This window comes from Entelurus aequoreus, linkage group LG07 (assembly GCF_033978785.1).
Source record: "Entelurus aequoreus isolate RoL-2023_Sb linkage group LG07, RoL_Eaeq_v1.1, whole genome shotgun sequence".
Classification (NCBI taxonomy): Eukaryota; Metazoa; Chordata; class Actinopteri; order Syngnathiformes; family Syngnathidae; genus Entelurus; species Entelurus aequoreus.
Genome location: NC_084737.1, coordinates 79,764,437 through 79,780,935, shown reverse-complemented (window position 1 = coordinate 79,780,935; position 16,499 = coordinate 79,764,437). Strand labels below are relative to the sequence as shown.

Genomic DNA, 16,499 nt, shown 5'->3' with positions numbered 1-16,499 from the left:
CATGTCAAAAAATGACCTGATGTGTGTTGATCGGCTTCATTTCTTCTCTCTTATTTTGCATGTTTACCTGCATTTCTGTTTTTAATTCAACTCTAATTGTAAAAAAAAAAAAAAAAGTTTTCATATGAAATGGTGACGGTGTACAATGAACAAGATTATTGCTAATATTACAAGTCGCCAGGAGGCTCCTTCTAGAACGCCATGAGGGGGATTTCATGCTGGAGTCAGTGGTTTGCATGAGAAACACTTATTTGTGCACCCAAAAGACAGAAAAGGGGATTACGTAGGTACCAAAACTTGGTTCATTAATACCACCGGTGCAAATGGTAATAATCAGAGAGAGAGAAAAAAGCAGCCATCTGTGGCTTATAAATGTTTTAGCCTCCTAACAGAAGCACATGGAGACTAAGCACTTTTCAACTTTATTGCCGACTTTAACGCCACAACAGTTGAGTTTCCACACCACAGTGACCGCACAAACACACAACACTTACAAGCCAGGTGCATTCCCCAACCCCGAAATTCTGAGCATCAACTTAAGAAGACAAGTATTCTCTGTCTTCTGTATCACTTTGTTATTAGTGGTCGTATATGATGGTTACCGTATTTTTCGGACTATAAGTCGCAGTTTTTTTTCATAGTTTGGCCGGGGGTGCGACTTATACTCAGGAACGACTTATGTGTGAAATTATTAACACATTAGCGTAAAATATCAAATAATATTATTTATCTCATTCACGTAAGAGACTAGATGTATAAGATTTCATGGGATTTAGCGATTAGGAGTGACGGATTGTTTGGTAAACGTATAGCATGTTCTATATCAGACCTGGGCATTCTGCGGCCCGCGGGCCACATCCGGCCCTTTGTGCGTCCCTGTCCGGCCCGCGTGAGGCCAATCATAAATTACAAAATACATTTAAAAAGTATCTATGTCGAGTGTGCAATACAACGGTGCTGCTTTTGTTTTGAAAAGCGTTATTTGTATTTCTTCCGTGTGGACGTATGCTCGTGTGCGATTGTGAGTGAATGTGAACAGCGGCAATCACAAATGACAAAATAAATTTGAAAAAACATCTATGTCGTGCGTGCAATACAACTGTGCTGCTTTTATTTTGAAAAGTGTTATTTATGGGCGTATGTCCGTGTGTAACCTGTGAGTGAAGGTGCACAGCGACAAGTGATGCCCGGTTATCCCCGAGATGCTAAAAAGTGAAAAGTTGATGACGAATGGCGTGTTTTCAACAAGACATGGACTGCCAAGTATTTCTTTACAGAAATTAAAGGTAAAGCCGTGTGCTTAAATTGTGGTACACAGCTTGCTGTGTTTAAAAAATATAATTTGAATCGCCACTACGCGACGAAGCACGAGGAAAAATACCGGAATCTGTCTGATGAAGAGCGACTTTTTGCCATATTTCACACCCCCAGAGATGCAGCTGTCAGGACAAGTTTCGTCATTTCTCACAAAATCGCCAGAAAAAGTAAGGCATTTTCTGACGGAGAGTTTATTAAGGAGTGCTTATTGGACTCTGTTGGGCTGATATGCCCGGAGAAGAGGGGCGCATTTGAGAACGTGTCACTCTCCCGACGCACTGTAGACCAACGCTGGAAACCAGGAGCTTCAGCTGAAGAACAGAACGGCCGACTTTGACTGTTTTTCGCTGGCTTTGGATGAGAGCTGCGATGTACGTGACACCGCCCAGCTGCTCATCTTACATGGAATAACTGCAGACTTTCAAATCACGGAAGAGCTGGCAGCCATGCAGTCAATTAAAGAGACAACCACAGGTAACGACTTGTTCACATAGGTAAATGCGTGTTTGGACATGTTAGGACTGAAATGGGACAAGCTGGCAGGTGCGACAACAGATGGTTGTCCAAATCTGACGGGGAAAAATGTTGGACTTTTAAAGAGGATGCAGGATAAAGTGACAGAAATGGACATTTTTGCATTGTATTATACATCAGGAAGTGTTGTGTAAGACAGTGTTAAAAATAAAACCATCAAAAGCAATCTGCTTTTGTATAAAGTTAAGTTAGGTTAAATGAAATTATTATTATTATTATTTATCTTACGGTATATCAAAAATAATTTGAGCAGAATTTAACTGAAATATTGTCGGTGTGGCCCTCCAGCACTGCTCAGGTTGCTCATGCGGCCCCCGGTAAAAATTAATTGCCCACCCCTGTTCTATATGTTATAGTTATTTGAATGACTCTTACCATAATATGTTACGTTAACATACCAGGCACGTTCTCAGTTAGTTATTTATGCCTCATATAACGTACACTTATTCAGCCTGTTCACTATTCTTTATTTATTTTAAATTGCCTTTCAAATGTCTATTCTTGGTGTTGGCTTTTATCAAATAAATTCCCCCAAAAAATGTGACTTATACTCCAGTGCGACTTATATATGTTTTTTCCCTTCTTTATTATGCATTTTCGGCCGGTGCGACTTATACTCCGGAGTGACTTATATTCCGAAAAATACGGTATATTATATTCCTATTAAAATCAAATTACTATTCAGTCCAACGTGCATGTCATAACATTTTTGAAATAAAAAGCCATTGTTTTTTTCCCCCCACGACTTGTATCTTTTCCATTTTTTCCAGCACCGTTAAAGCACTGACAATGGCTTCAAAATGACCAATCTGGAACCGGCATCGGTTAAAATATAAACGATAGCCATCCCCAGACAGCATCTATAGTTAAAGTCATTCCAAACCACTGAAACCAGTGTCGTTTAAAATGACCTTACATGCCGTACTGTACTACTAATAATAGTGGGCAAAACACGGACCCCTGTGGTACTCCATGACTCATTTTTGCACAAAAAGGAAGGGAAAAAAGACTATCTACTAGGGTTGTGAACGATAAACCGATGCGACTGAGTATTCGATTCAACAAGTGAGCGATTAGATTGCATCGGTAGCAGACTCGCGAGGTTATCGCGAGACTTTGCATAGGTTGGCTAGATTACAATATGCGTCAGCATCTCTAGAACAACGCGAGAGCTGAAGCTACTCGCCAAACGCGGTAGCCGCCTGGCTGGTATTAGCACGAGTGATAAATAAGAGACAACACGGAAAATGAACGCGGAGGAGAACGAAAGCGTCAGACTGACCGAGAAAGATTTTCAACGCATCGGGGAGACAGAAATCCAAAGTGTGGAAAGTTTTTGCGTTTTATAAGAAGGAAAGGGAAGCGCGACAGAAGCCATGCTATTTGTAAATTGTGTCGAGCATCGTTGACGTACACTGGCAGCACTACAAATCTGGACCAGCATGCAAAGAGGAAACACGGCCAAGAGTACGGTGAGTTAAAACCCCGTGCCAACGAGCAGGAGTGTGCAGCAAGCTGTAGCACACAGCCAGGGAGAACCATTCCTAACTTATTCGGGCAACTTGGTCACAATTCAGCACGCGCTAAGGCAGGGGTCAGCAACCCTTTTGAAAGCAAGAGCTACTTCTTGGGTAGTGATTAATGCGAAGGGCTACCAGTTTGATACACACTTCAATAAATTGCCAGAAATAGCCAATTTGCTCAATTTACCTTTAACTCTATGTTATTATTAATAATTAATGATATTTACACTTAATTGAACAGTTTAAAAGAGGAGAAAACACGAAAAAAATGACAATGAAATTTTGAAACATAGTTTATCTTCAATATCGACTCTTTAAAATTCAAAATTCAACCGAAAAAAAGAAGAGATAAACTAGGTAATTCGAATCTTTTTGAAAAAATTTAAAAAAGAATTTATGGAACATCATTAGTAATTTTTCCTGATTAAGATTAATTTTACAATTTTGATGACATGTTTTAAATAGGTTAAAATCCAATCTGCACTTTGTTAGAATATATAACAAATTGGACCAAGCTATATTTCTAACAAAGACAAATCATTATTTCTTCTAGATTTTCCAGAACAAAAATTTTAAAATAAATTCAAAAGACTTTGAAATAAGATTCAAATTTCATTCTACAGATTTTCTAGATTTGCCAGAATAATTTTTTTGAATTTTAATCATAATAAGTTTGAAGAAACATTTCACAAATATTCTTCGTTGAAAAAAGAGAAGCTAACATGAAGAATTAAATTAAAATTTATTTATTATTCTTTACAATAAAAAAAATAAATTTACTTGAACATTGATTTAAATTGTCAGGAAAGACGCGGAAGGAATTTAAAAGGTAAAAAGGTATATGTGTTTAAAAATCCTAAAATCCTTTTTAAGGTTGTATTTTTTCTCTAAAATTGTCTTTCTGAAAGTTATAAAAAGCAAAGTAAAAAAATTAATGAATTTATTTAAACAAGTGAAGACCAAGTCTTTCAAATATTTTCTTGGATTTTCAAATTCTATTTGAGTTTTGTCTCTCTTAGCGAGACCAGCTTGCTAGTAAATAAATACAATTTAAAAAATAGAGGCAGCTCACTGGTAAGTGCTGCTATTTGAGCTATTTTTAGAACAGGCCAGCGGGCTACTCATCTGGTCCTTACGGGCTACCTGGTGCCCGCGGCACCGCGTTGGTGACCCCTGCGCTAAGGTGTTAAAAACACTATATGCTCAGGTTGAAATATTGAATCTTTGTTACCTACCTGTAGTGTTCAAAACTATGCTCAGGCTGAAATATTGCACTTTGGTGTTACTTTTCTGTGCTACTTTTACCTCTGAAGTTCCCATCCTACAATTCAGCCAGACTTTTTTTGGTCCATGTCTAAAAATAAATACATTGACATGTGATTTTGTTGTTCTGTTTTTTTTTGTTGCCAGTGCCATAAAGCCACAATGCTTGGGGATTTGGAGTCTTGAATATTAACCGTCAAACCGAATCGTATCGTTCGGAATCGAATCCAATCGAATCGGTCTGTAATAAAAGGATATCGTTTTTTAATCGAATCGTAACCTGTGTATCTAGATGCATATCGAATCGTTTATCAGAGAGAGATGTGCAACCCTACTATTTACTGACTGTAAGTGTTAGCCCACTTAACTCATGGTTGGTGCTCTTGTGCAATCCTTTCGTGTTCCTGAAGTTTCCCTCTTGTTTTCATGTGGGTTTTTTTGCCTTTTTGGTTCGGGACCCTTTGGGACTGCGTGAAGGGGCGGCACTTTCGTGACTTCTGCGGTGCTTTTTTTGCGAACTTCTGGATCTGCTTCCCGGGAGCCTTTTGGCCGTGGAGACCAGCTGCTGGGTCTCTGCCACACCAGAGTCCGTTTGTGTCATGTCTGTTGATCATCAATCAATCAATCAATGTTTATTTATATAGCCCTAAATCACAAGTGTCTAAAAGGGCTGCACAAGCCACAACGACATCCTCGGTACAGAGCCCATGTTTTTGTTTTAGTCATGTTCGGTTTTGTTTTTGGACTTCTTGTGCACTCTTTTTTTGTTTTGTCACCATAGCAACGCATTAGTTTTCACCTGTCATGTCACGCACCTGTCTCACGCTTTGCACTCGCACACCTGTCACCAATCATGTCACTGCTATTTAAAGGCCTACTGAAAGCCACTACTACCGACCACGCAGTCTGATAGTTTATATATCAATGATGAAATTTTAACATTATAACACATGCCAATACGGCCGGGTTAACTTATAAAGTGACATTTTAAATTTGCCACTAAACTTCCGGTTCGAAACGCCTCTGAGGATGACGTATGCGCGTGACGTAGACCGGCGAACACGGGTATGCCTTCCACATTGAAGCCAATACGAAAAAGCTCTGTTTTCATTTCATAATTCCACAGTATTCTGGACATCTGTGTTCGTGAATCTGTTTCAATCATGTTCATTGCATTATGGAGAAGGAAGCCGAGCAAGCAAAGAAGAAAGTTGTCGGTGCGAAATTGACGTATTTTTCGAACGTAGTCAGCAACAACAGTACACAGCCGGCGCTTCTTTGTTTACATTCCCGAAAGATGCAGTCAAGATGGAAGAACTCGGATAACAGAGACTCTAACCAGGAGGACTTTTGACTTGGATACACAGACGCCTGTAGAGAACTGGGACAACACAGACTCTTACCAGGATTACTTTGATTTGGATGACAAAGACGCAGACGTGCTACTGTGAGTATGCAGCTTTGGCTTTTTTTTGCGTATGTACGTAACTTTTTTAAAATATATAAGCTTTATGAACCTTGGGTTAGGTGAACGGTCTTTTGGGCTGAGTGATTGTGTGTGTTGATCAGGTGTTTGAATTGTATTGGCGTGTTCTATGGAGCTAGGAGCTAGCAGAGGAGCTAGGAGCTAGCATAACACGTACCGTACCGTACGTGCGCGTCACGTACGTAACTTTTTAAAAATATATAAGCTTTATGAACCTTGGGTTAGGTGAACGGTCTTTTGGGCTGAGTGATTGTGTGTGTTGATCAGGTGTTTGAATTGTATTGGCGTGTTCTATGGAGCTAGGAGCTAGCAGAGGAACTAAGAGCTAGCATAACAAACACGCAGGTGTTTTTATGCAGGATTAATTTGTGGCATATTAAATATAAGCCTGGTTGTGTTGTGGCTAATAGAGTATATATATGTCTTGTGTTTATTTACTGTTGTAGTCATTCCCAGCTGAATATCAGGTCACCCCCGGCTCTCACAGCATCTTCCCTATCTGAATAGCTTCAACTCCCCACTAGTCCTTCACTTGCACTTTCCTCATCCACAAATCTTTCATCCTCGCTCAAATTAATGGGGAAATTGTCGCTTTCTCGGTCCGAATCTCTCTCACTTCATGCGGCCATCATTGTAAACAATAGGGAACTTTGCGTATATGTTCAACTGACTACGTCACGCTACTTCCGGTAGGGGCAAGCCTTTTTTTTATCAGATACCAAAAGTTGCAATCTTTATCGTCGTTGTTCTCTACGAAATCCTTTCAGCAAAAATATGGCAATATCGCGAAATGATCAAGTATGACACATAGAATAGATCTGCTATCCCCGTTTAAATTAAAAAAAATAATTTCAGTAGGCCTTTAAGACTGTCTGTTTCTGCTGATCGTCCTGGTGACATGATCCTTTCATACCATGCTACTTCTGACACCCCTGCTACCTCTGTTTGTCTTCATGCTACCATAGTTCCATGCCAAGTAAGTTTTTGTTTATTGTTCAGAGTTTCTGCCTTTGCGCAAGTTTTGTTTCATTAGTCGAGTTTGTTCTCCGCCATTGTGCGCCTTTTGTTTGCTTCTTTTTTTGTAGTCTGTTAGTGTTTAAAATAAAATATGTATTTACCCTCACGCCATGTCCGGTCCAGCTTTTCTTGCATCCCGGGAAAACAAACAACCTACAGTCCACGATTTGACAGTTTGGAGAGACTGGAGGGGATGCGGATGAAGAGACAGTTTGGAGAGACTGGAGGGGATGCGGATGAAGAGACAGGACTGCGGAGCTGGACAAGTCTCACAGTGTCTTGGCTGAATGAGCAGGTATCGGACAATTCGGTCTCCTTGGACGTATCCTGGCCCAAGGGTTGGTGGGCGGCCAAGGGGGGAATCGGCTCTCTTGGTTGCTTTGTTGGGTCTGCTCCTGTCTCTGGCCAAGCTCCCCACAGTGTATATATTTTTTGTTGTTGTTTTTTTTAACTTTTGTGGCTGTGTGTAGAAGTGTCTGGTTGCATCAGCTCTGCTTTTTTAATGTATTTAATGTCCTTTGTGTACTTTGATGTTTCCCTCTTACACACATGTTTATGTGTGCTATAGCTATGAGGTTTTTTCCCCCTTGGTGTCAGTCTGGACCCCCTCTCCAGGGGCCCAGGCTTAGACTGAATATTTTTTTCACACTGTAATGCTATTGTCAAAAGATGAACTAAGGCCGCACATATACAGGCTGGTTCGGACCGACCAGGGAGTTGGTAAGCTTCACCCGTGCTGATGAATTTAAATGGTAAATGGGTTATACTTGTATAGCGCTTTTCTACCTTCAAGGTACTCAAAGCGCTTTGATACTATTTCCACATTCACACACACATTCACACACTGATGGCGGGAGCTGCCAAGCAAGGCCCTAACCACGACCCATCAGGAGCAAGGGTCTTGCTGAAGGACACAACGGACGTGACGTGGTTGGTAGAAGGTGGGGCTCGAACCAGGAACCCTCAGGTTGCTGGCATGGCCACTCTCCCAACTGCGCCACGCCGTCTTCATTTAAAATTCTGATTTACTTTAAAACCCAATGTCAAATCCATGATCAGTTCCTCATAAGATCTCATCCAATACAAAACTGCTTGATATCACATATGGTCGGTTACCATAGTTACCACATAGTGTCTCCGTGTATGACAGCCGTCTGCAGGCAGCACAAATGAAATGGCTGAAAGTACGACGGCAGAACACGTCATCGTCATTGCAACGTGACGACGGCCGTGCTTTTTCCCCGCTAATATTTCCAAGAAGTCACGTCGAGCCTCCTGACGAGGATTGTGCTCTCTTTTTTTTTTCTCCCACAAGGTTCCCTTAACCTCGCCAGGGTTAAAAATAGATGCGAGCCCCCCAACATGCCGCGTCACCCCCCCACGCCCCCTCAGCGGAAGCTGGAGACTAGCTTTATTTTCATGGGGAGGGTAAATGACACGCTAGCACGGCGCTCTGGAGGGAGCCTGGGGGTCAGAAACAATAACCTTGAAGATCCAATGACAAACCGTTTTGTGCGTGCATGCGTAAGGGGAAAAACCCGATGTGGGTAATGACAAAAGATGTTTGCGAGGATGCTTTTGTCTCTGACACTCACTCGCTTCACTTTTTATGTTCTTCCCTCCATCAGTTTACCGGGGACTTAAAAGTCGCAGCATTCAGCCTTTTGAGGTCAGGACAAATCAATAAAATACATTAAAAATGACATTTTAATTCCTATATCATAAAAATTACATTTTAATTCCTATGATGATTAATATTTCCAAATGTTCCCAAAATTTTACATTTTTAATATGTTATTTTGCACAATTTTCTACCAATTCTGTGAATATTTCCCAAATTTCTCTGCTAAATTACATTTATTATATTTTTAACTCGGAATTTTCCAATCTGTGACTTTAACCGTTAAGTATATATATATATATTATGTTTGTACTTACAATTGAAGACTCATTTTCAAGGAAAATATTTTATTTTCTGCACATACCAGTATACTATAGCATGGGTGTCAAACTCTGGCCCGCGGGCCAAAATTGTTTGGTGGTAGCGGGGGATGTATTTTGTAGCGTCCCGGAAGAGTTAGTGCTGCAAATGGTTCTGAGTATTTGTTCTGTTGTGTTCATGTTGTGTTACGGTGCTGATGTTCTCCCGAAATGTGTTCAAAGTGTGGCGCATATTTCTAACAGTGTTAAAGTTGTTTATACGGCCACCCTCAGTGTAACCTGTATCACTGTTGATCAAGTATGCGTTGCATTCACGTGTGTGTGCGTACAGAAGCCGCACATATCTTGTGACTGGGCCGGCACGTTGTTAGAATGGATGAAAAGCGGACGTGACGACAACTCGTAGAGGACGTTAAAGGCAGTGCCTTTAAGGCACGCCCCCAAGACTGTGGTCCGGGTGGACTACGAGATATAATGACTGAAGAACACCTTCGTTGGATAATGAAGGTTGCCTCAGCTCAAAGCCTGAGCCCGGACATTAATGAACTAGCATCCAAGAAAAGATGGCAGGTATCTGGCTTGGGCACATCAGATTAGATCAGTGTGTTGCAAACTGAGCAGTTTAAAGTCCTGAATGGTTGTTTTATTCATTGTTATTTTATTTTCAAATTTATTAGTCTGTGGAAAAAGTTAATGTTGATATTTACCTCAGAAGGCTGCAAATAGAAAAGAGGCATTCAATTTTTATTTAAATTGTATTTGATATGCCATTGATATTTTTTAATTATTATTATTATTTGAAACTGGATTTTGCATGTCACTATAAAGTTATATAAGCCTTGCTTGTTCAATATTCAATGCAAAACTTGTTTGGGTCCCTATTAAAAGGTTAATTTGTTCAACCTTGGCCCGCGGCTTTGTTCAGTTTTATATTTTGGCCCACTCTGTATTTGAGTTTGACACCCCTGTACTATAGGGAAGGTATTACAGTTGTACCTCAACTTAAGTGTTTTGAGACAAGAGCTGTATCTCAGCTAATTGTTATGCTTTAAGTTGCAAGCAAAAATTTGAGTTACAAGAATCCCCGCCTATAGTTGGTGTAGCAAATGTCACAGTGAACCCTGTAAAATCCACCCAAAACATCTGGTCTTACTCGCTAGCATTAATTCATAGCTAAAAAGGGACATAACTTTGTTTTCCAACCACGGAAAGGAAAGAAGTGAGTCTGAAGGACAGTGTTGACAAGAAGTGGATGATATTCATTGAAATAAAGAAAGAAATCAGAGTGCGTCGCCAACTTGACTAAGCAATTTGAACGTATCACTGCCAGTCTGCACCATACGGAAGCAGAATGAGTGTAACGCCAGACAAGAATGTCAAAATAATATCTAAACGGAGGACGTTTATCCAAGAAAATGTGAAAAAGTTACTAATGGTGTTTTGTGAGAAGCAGCGAGGAGGAGATACCAGAGAAGTCCACTCTCCTAGGTAAATACTGTACATTATTATTACATTATTTCATAACTTCTGTAGTTGTTAGTAGTTCATGTTATTGTATTGTTTTTATTAAGGATGTCCGATAATGGCTTTTTGCCGATATCCGATATTGTCCAACTCTTTAATTACCGATACCGATATCAACCGATACCGATATCAACCGATATATGCAGTCGTGGAATTAACACATTATTATGCCTAATTTGGACAACCATGTATGGTGAAGATAAGGTACTTTTTTAAAAATAATAATAAAATAAGATAACTAAATTAAAAACATTTTCTTGAATAAAAAAGAAAGTAAAACAATATAAAAACAGTTACATAGAAACTAGCAATTAATGAAAATTTGTCAAATTAACTGTTAAAGGTTAGTATTATTAGTGGAGCAGCAGCACGCACAATCATGTGTGCTTACGGACTGTATCCCTTGCAGACTGTATTGATATATATTGATATATAATGTAGGAACCAGAATATTGATAACAGAAAGAAATGGGGGGAGGGAGGTTGTTTGGGTTGGTGCACTAATTGTAAGTGTATCTTGTGTTTTTTATGTTGATTTAATAAAAAAAAAACAATTAAAAAAAAAAAACGATACAGATAATAAAAAAAAACAATACCGATAATTTCTGATATTACATTTTAACGCATTTATCGGCCGATAATATCGACAGGCCGATATTATCGGACATCCCTAGTTTTTATGCAATATTTCTAATCTAACATGTAGTTTTTTTATTTTTAATGTTACCCGTTAAAATTGTGCTGTGTTGATTTGACATACAAGTGTTTTGAGTCACTGAAAGAAATAAGCTCGTAAGTTGACTAGTGTTCCTGCTGAAATTATAAAATATATTTTAAACTCTAAATATTTTTTACAAGAATTCCCACATAAAACCGTGAAAATTTCAAAATATTTATTTTTTACTGTTAATTTTCCCCCTTATTTCTTACTTGTATAAACTTATTTTTGCACTTCTGTAGATGACAACTAACTGTGCAAGCTTACTAATAGTAGGGGTGCTCAAATTGTTACGTATCTGAACTGTGATTCTTATTATTCCGATTCTACAAAACCCAAAACCAGTGAAGTTGGCATGTTGTGTAATTAGTAAATAAAAACAGAATACAATGAGTTGCAAATGTTTTTCAACTTATATTCAATTGAATAGACTGCAAAGCCAAGATATTTAATGTTCAAACTGAAAAACTACATTTTTTTGGCAAATATGCATTAAGTTAAAATTTAATGGCAGCAAGACATTGCAAAAAAGTTGGTACAGGGGCATTTTTACCACTGTGTTACATGGCCTTTCCTTTTAACAACACGTTTGGGAACTGAGGAGACCAATTTTTGAAGCTTTTCCGGTGGAATTCTTTCCCATTCTTGCTTGATGTACAGCTTAAGTTTTTCAACAGTCCGGGGATCTCCCTTGTGCTATTTTAGGCTTCATAATGCGCCACACATTTTCAATGGGAGACAGGTCTGGACTACAGGCAGGCCAGTCTAGTACCCGCACTCTTTTACTACGAAGCCACACTGTTGTAACACGTGGCTTGGCATTGTCTTGCTGAAATAAGCAGGGGCGTCCATGGTAATGTAGCTTGGATGGCAACATATGTTGCTCCAAAACCTGTATGTACCTTTCAGCATTAATGGTGCCTTCACAGATGTGTAAGTTACCCATGTCTTGGGCACTAATACACCCCCATACCATCACACATGCTGCCTTTTCAACTATGCGCCAACAAAAACAACTGTTCGACAATTTCCTCACGCATTTGTTGACAAAGTGGTGACCCTCGCCCCATCCTTGTTTGTGAATGACTGAGCATTTCATGGAAGCTGCTTTTATACCCAATCATGGCACCCACCTGTTCCCAATTAGCCTGTTCATCTGTGGGATGTTCCAAATAAGTGTTTGATAGAATAGAATAGAATAGAATAGAATAGAAAGTACTTTATTGATTCCTGGGGGAAATTCAGCACCACAGTTCGCTCACAATAGACAAGAATAATAATACATAATATAATATACACTACCGTTCAAAAGTTTGGGGTCACCCAAACAATTTTGTGGAATAGCCTTCATTTCTAAGAACAAGAATAGACTGTCGAGTTTCAGATGAAAGTTCTCTTTTTCTGGCCATTTTGAGCGTTTAATTGACCCCACAAATGTGATGCTCCAGAAACTCAATCTGCTCAAAGGAAGGTCAGTTTTGTAGCTTCTGTAACGAGCTAAAGTGTTTTCAGATGTGTGAACATGATTGCACAAGGGTTTTCTAATCATCAATTAGCCTTCTGAGCCAATGAGCAAACACATTGTACCATTAGAACACTGGAGTGATAGTTGCTGGAAATGGGCCTCTATACAACTATGTAGATATTGCACCAAAAAGCAGACATTTGCAGCTAGAATAGTCATTTAGCACATTAGCAATGTATAGAGTGTATTTCTTTAAAGTTAAGACTAGTTTAAAGTTATCTTCATTGAAAAGTACAGTGCTTTTCCTTCAAAAATAAGGACATTTCAATGTGACCCCAAACTTTTGAACGGTAGTGTATACAATATATTATATATATAATATATAAATAATATAAATATATTCTACATATACTCTATATTTAAGTGCAGTCAAGAAGGAACATATGCATTATACATTGATGAGCATTCCTCAACTTTGTCAGTCTTTTTTGCCACTTGTGCCAGCTTTTTTGAAACATGTTGCAGGCATCAAATTCCAAATGATCTTATATTTGCCAAAAATTTAGTTTTCCAGTTCCAACGTTAAGTATGTTGTCTTTGCAGTCTATTCAATTGAATATAAGTTGAAAAGGATTTGCAAATCATTGTATTCTGTTTTTATTTACCATTTACACAACGTGCCAACTTCACTGGTTTTGGGGTTTGTAAATCGATTATTTTGATGTATAATTTATTCAACAGCTGGTATAGGCTCCAGCACCCGTGACCCCTAGAGGGACAAGCGGTAGATGGATGGATAATTTCCACGAATCCTTTTTTTGTTGTTGTTGACAGAAATTAAATTTTGGTGATCATATTTAGCTTCATGGCTAAAATATTGGAAAATGTTGCTGTATAATAAAAAATGCTATAAAAAAAAAAAGAATTAATTTTAAAAAAAAATACGTTTTTTTAGGCCATCTCTGCACTACCTGGAGTATATGTCAGCAGCCAAGAGAAGTTTTTACAACTTTATAATTGTATATGTTTAGAAAAGTTTTTTTAATCCTTTTTATACCGAATAATATATTGCGAGAATCGATTCTGAATTGAATCGTAAACGAAAGAATCGAATCGTGAGTCGTTGCAAGATTCCTATTCCTATTTAGAAGGTTATACACTACACTACAGTATGTAAATCAGGGGTCTCAAACTCAATCTACCTGGGGGCCACTGGATGCAGAAACTGGGTGAGGCTGGTCCACAAGAAAAGATTTCTAAAACAAATCTAACATTTAATGAATTCACCTTCTTTGAATGGCTATCCCGCCTTAGCAACATACTTTCCAACCCTCCCGATTTTTCCGGTAGACTCACGAATTTCAGTGCCCCTCCCAACAATCTCCCGGGGCAACCATTCCCCCGAATTTGTCCCGATTTTCACCCAGACATTAATATTAAGGGTGTGCCGTGATAGCACTGCCTTTAACGTCCTCTACAACCTGTCGTCGCGTCCGCTTTTTCACCATACAAACAGCGTGCCGGCCCAGTCACATGTTGTATCAGGCTTCTGCAGACACACATAAGTGACTGCAAGACATACTTGATCAACAGCCATACATGTCACACTGAGGGTGGCCGTATAAACAACGTATGCGCCACACTGTGAACCCACACCAAAAAAGAATGACAAACACATTTCGGGAGAACATCCGCACCGTAACACAACATAAACACAACAGAACAAATACCCAGAACACCTTGCAGCCCTAACTCTTCCGGGCTGCAATATACACCCCCGCTACCAACAAACCCCGCCCCCCCAACCCCTCCACCTCAACCGACGCACGGAGGGGGGGGGGGGGGGGGGTTGATGTGTGGGGGTGCAGGGTTGGTTTGGTGGTAGCGGGGGTGTATATTGCAGCCCGGAAGAGTTAGGGCTGCATGGGATTCTGGGTATTTGTTCTGTTGTGTTTATGTTGTGTTACGGTGCGGATGTTCTCCCGAAATGTGTTTGTAATTCTTGTTTGGTGTGGGTTCACAGTGTGATGCATATTTGTAACAGTGTTAAACTTGTTTATATGGTCACCCTCAGTGTGACCTGTGTGGCTGTTGATCAAGTATGTCTTGCAGTCACTTACATGTGTGTACAGAAGCCAAACACAACATGTGACTGGGCTGGCACGCTGTTTTGTACAGGTTGTAGAGGGTGCTAAAGGCAGTGACATCACGGCACGCCCTTAATATTGTTGTTTGGGTGAAGACATTCGAGAGAATGGTTGCCCTGATATTCCGGAGTCTCCCGGAAAAATTGTGAGGGTCGGCAAGTATGACGCTGTCAAGCGCCATTCATATAAAACTTGCGGGCCGCACTAACATAACATTTTCATATTAAGGTGCGGGCCGCAAAATAACGTCTCGCGGGCCGCAATTGGCCCGCGTGTCTGAGACCCCTGGTGTAAATCAATACTACAATGAGTATATTGTATGGATTTTACAGAGAGCATCCTGTGAATCAGCTCCATAAGGACGCGAGGATCCTTGGCAGTTCTAATGGAAGACAAACAACTGGGACAAGAAAACAACAAAATTGTCTGCGGCACAAAAAGGAGTGAAAGAGAAGAGTCAGAAAGTGACAAAAACAGCAGAATGGAGAGCCAACATGGAGGCTGCTGCTGCTGCTGCGGGAGGAGGAGGAGGAGGAAGGGAAGCGAGCAGGAAGTCAGAGTGCGACAGCGAGAAAGGCGAGAGAGGTCTTCACCCATCCCTCCCCCCGCCGGGGCATGGGGGAGATGTGAGTTGAGTCAAAGCCCCCCAAGCCACTCCTGCAAACCCTCTCCCGCGGTGGAAAGATGGCTAGCGTGTGTCAAAGCCCCCCAAAGATGGCTAGCGTGTGTCCTCTCAGCCAAGGCATGCCCAAGACAATGACATCATCAACATCATCATCATCATCATCATCATCAAGCCAGCAAAGGACACGAGGCGAGAGCCCAGACTCACGCTTGCATCTTTCATTCATAATTTATTCTTTTAATCATCTTTTTTAATCCCTTCTTAAAATATCAATACTTTTTTTTCAAACCATCTCATCAGAAAATAGTCAGTAGTGACATTCAAATAATTCTCTTAAGCAGCGATACTATATGTGAACACTTTGGTCAAGGTTGAAGAGGAGGCTACGACAAGAGGAAAGGAAGAGGAAGAGGAAGAGCGGGCTTTGATTTCCTTCAGTGTTGTCACTGCTTGCCTTCCTTCTCTGCCATTCTCTTGGCTTTATTGTGGAGGTAACGGACTTGGCCTTCTTCGTAACGCCTCTGCTCCTCCTCACCGCTCACCTGGGCAGAACAACCACAACAATTTCCAGATATTTTCCAAAAAGTTTGTGCATTTTATTCGTGCATTTGTCCGTTATGATCAGCTGCTTGTTCACCCGTGCCATTTTTCTTTCACCACAGCTCCACCTGTCGGATCTGGTGGCTCACCGCCCCCATTTTACCCCCAATGCAAGTGGACCGTAACAGTGAAAAGCACAAAGAAAGTCCTTGATTAAAGTCAAAGTTCAAGTTAAAGTACCAATGATTGTCACACACACACTAGGTGTGGTGAAATGTGTCCTCTGAATTTGACCCATCACCCTTGTTCACCCCCTGGGAGGTGAGGGGAGCAGTGGGCAGCAGTGGTGGCTGCGCCCGGAAATATTTTTTGGTGGTTTAACCCCCAATTCCAACCCTT

The 16,499-nt window shown here is 40.3% G+C and overlaps 1 protein-coding gene across 2 annotated transcripts in view; it reads right to left on the bottom strand.

The window, feature by feature from the left end:
- Positions 1–15,744: 15,744 nt before the first annotated feature.
- The window catches only part of acot7 (acyl-CoA thioesterase 7), a 120,495-nt gene continuing 119,740 nt past the window's right edge, over positions 15,745–16,499 (bottom strand). For both annotated transcript variants that reach the window (XM_062052270.1, XM_062052269.1), the window contains one exon: positions 15,745–16,102. In XM_062052270.1, the coding sequence (XP_061908254.1) occupies positions 16,004–16,102 (99 nt within the window). In that variant the 3' untranslated portion in view covers positions 15,745–16,003. The remainder of the gene's footprint in view (positions 16,103–16,499) is intronic.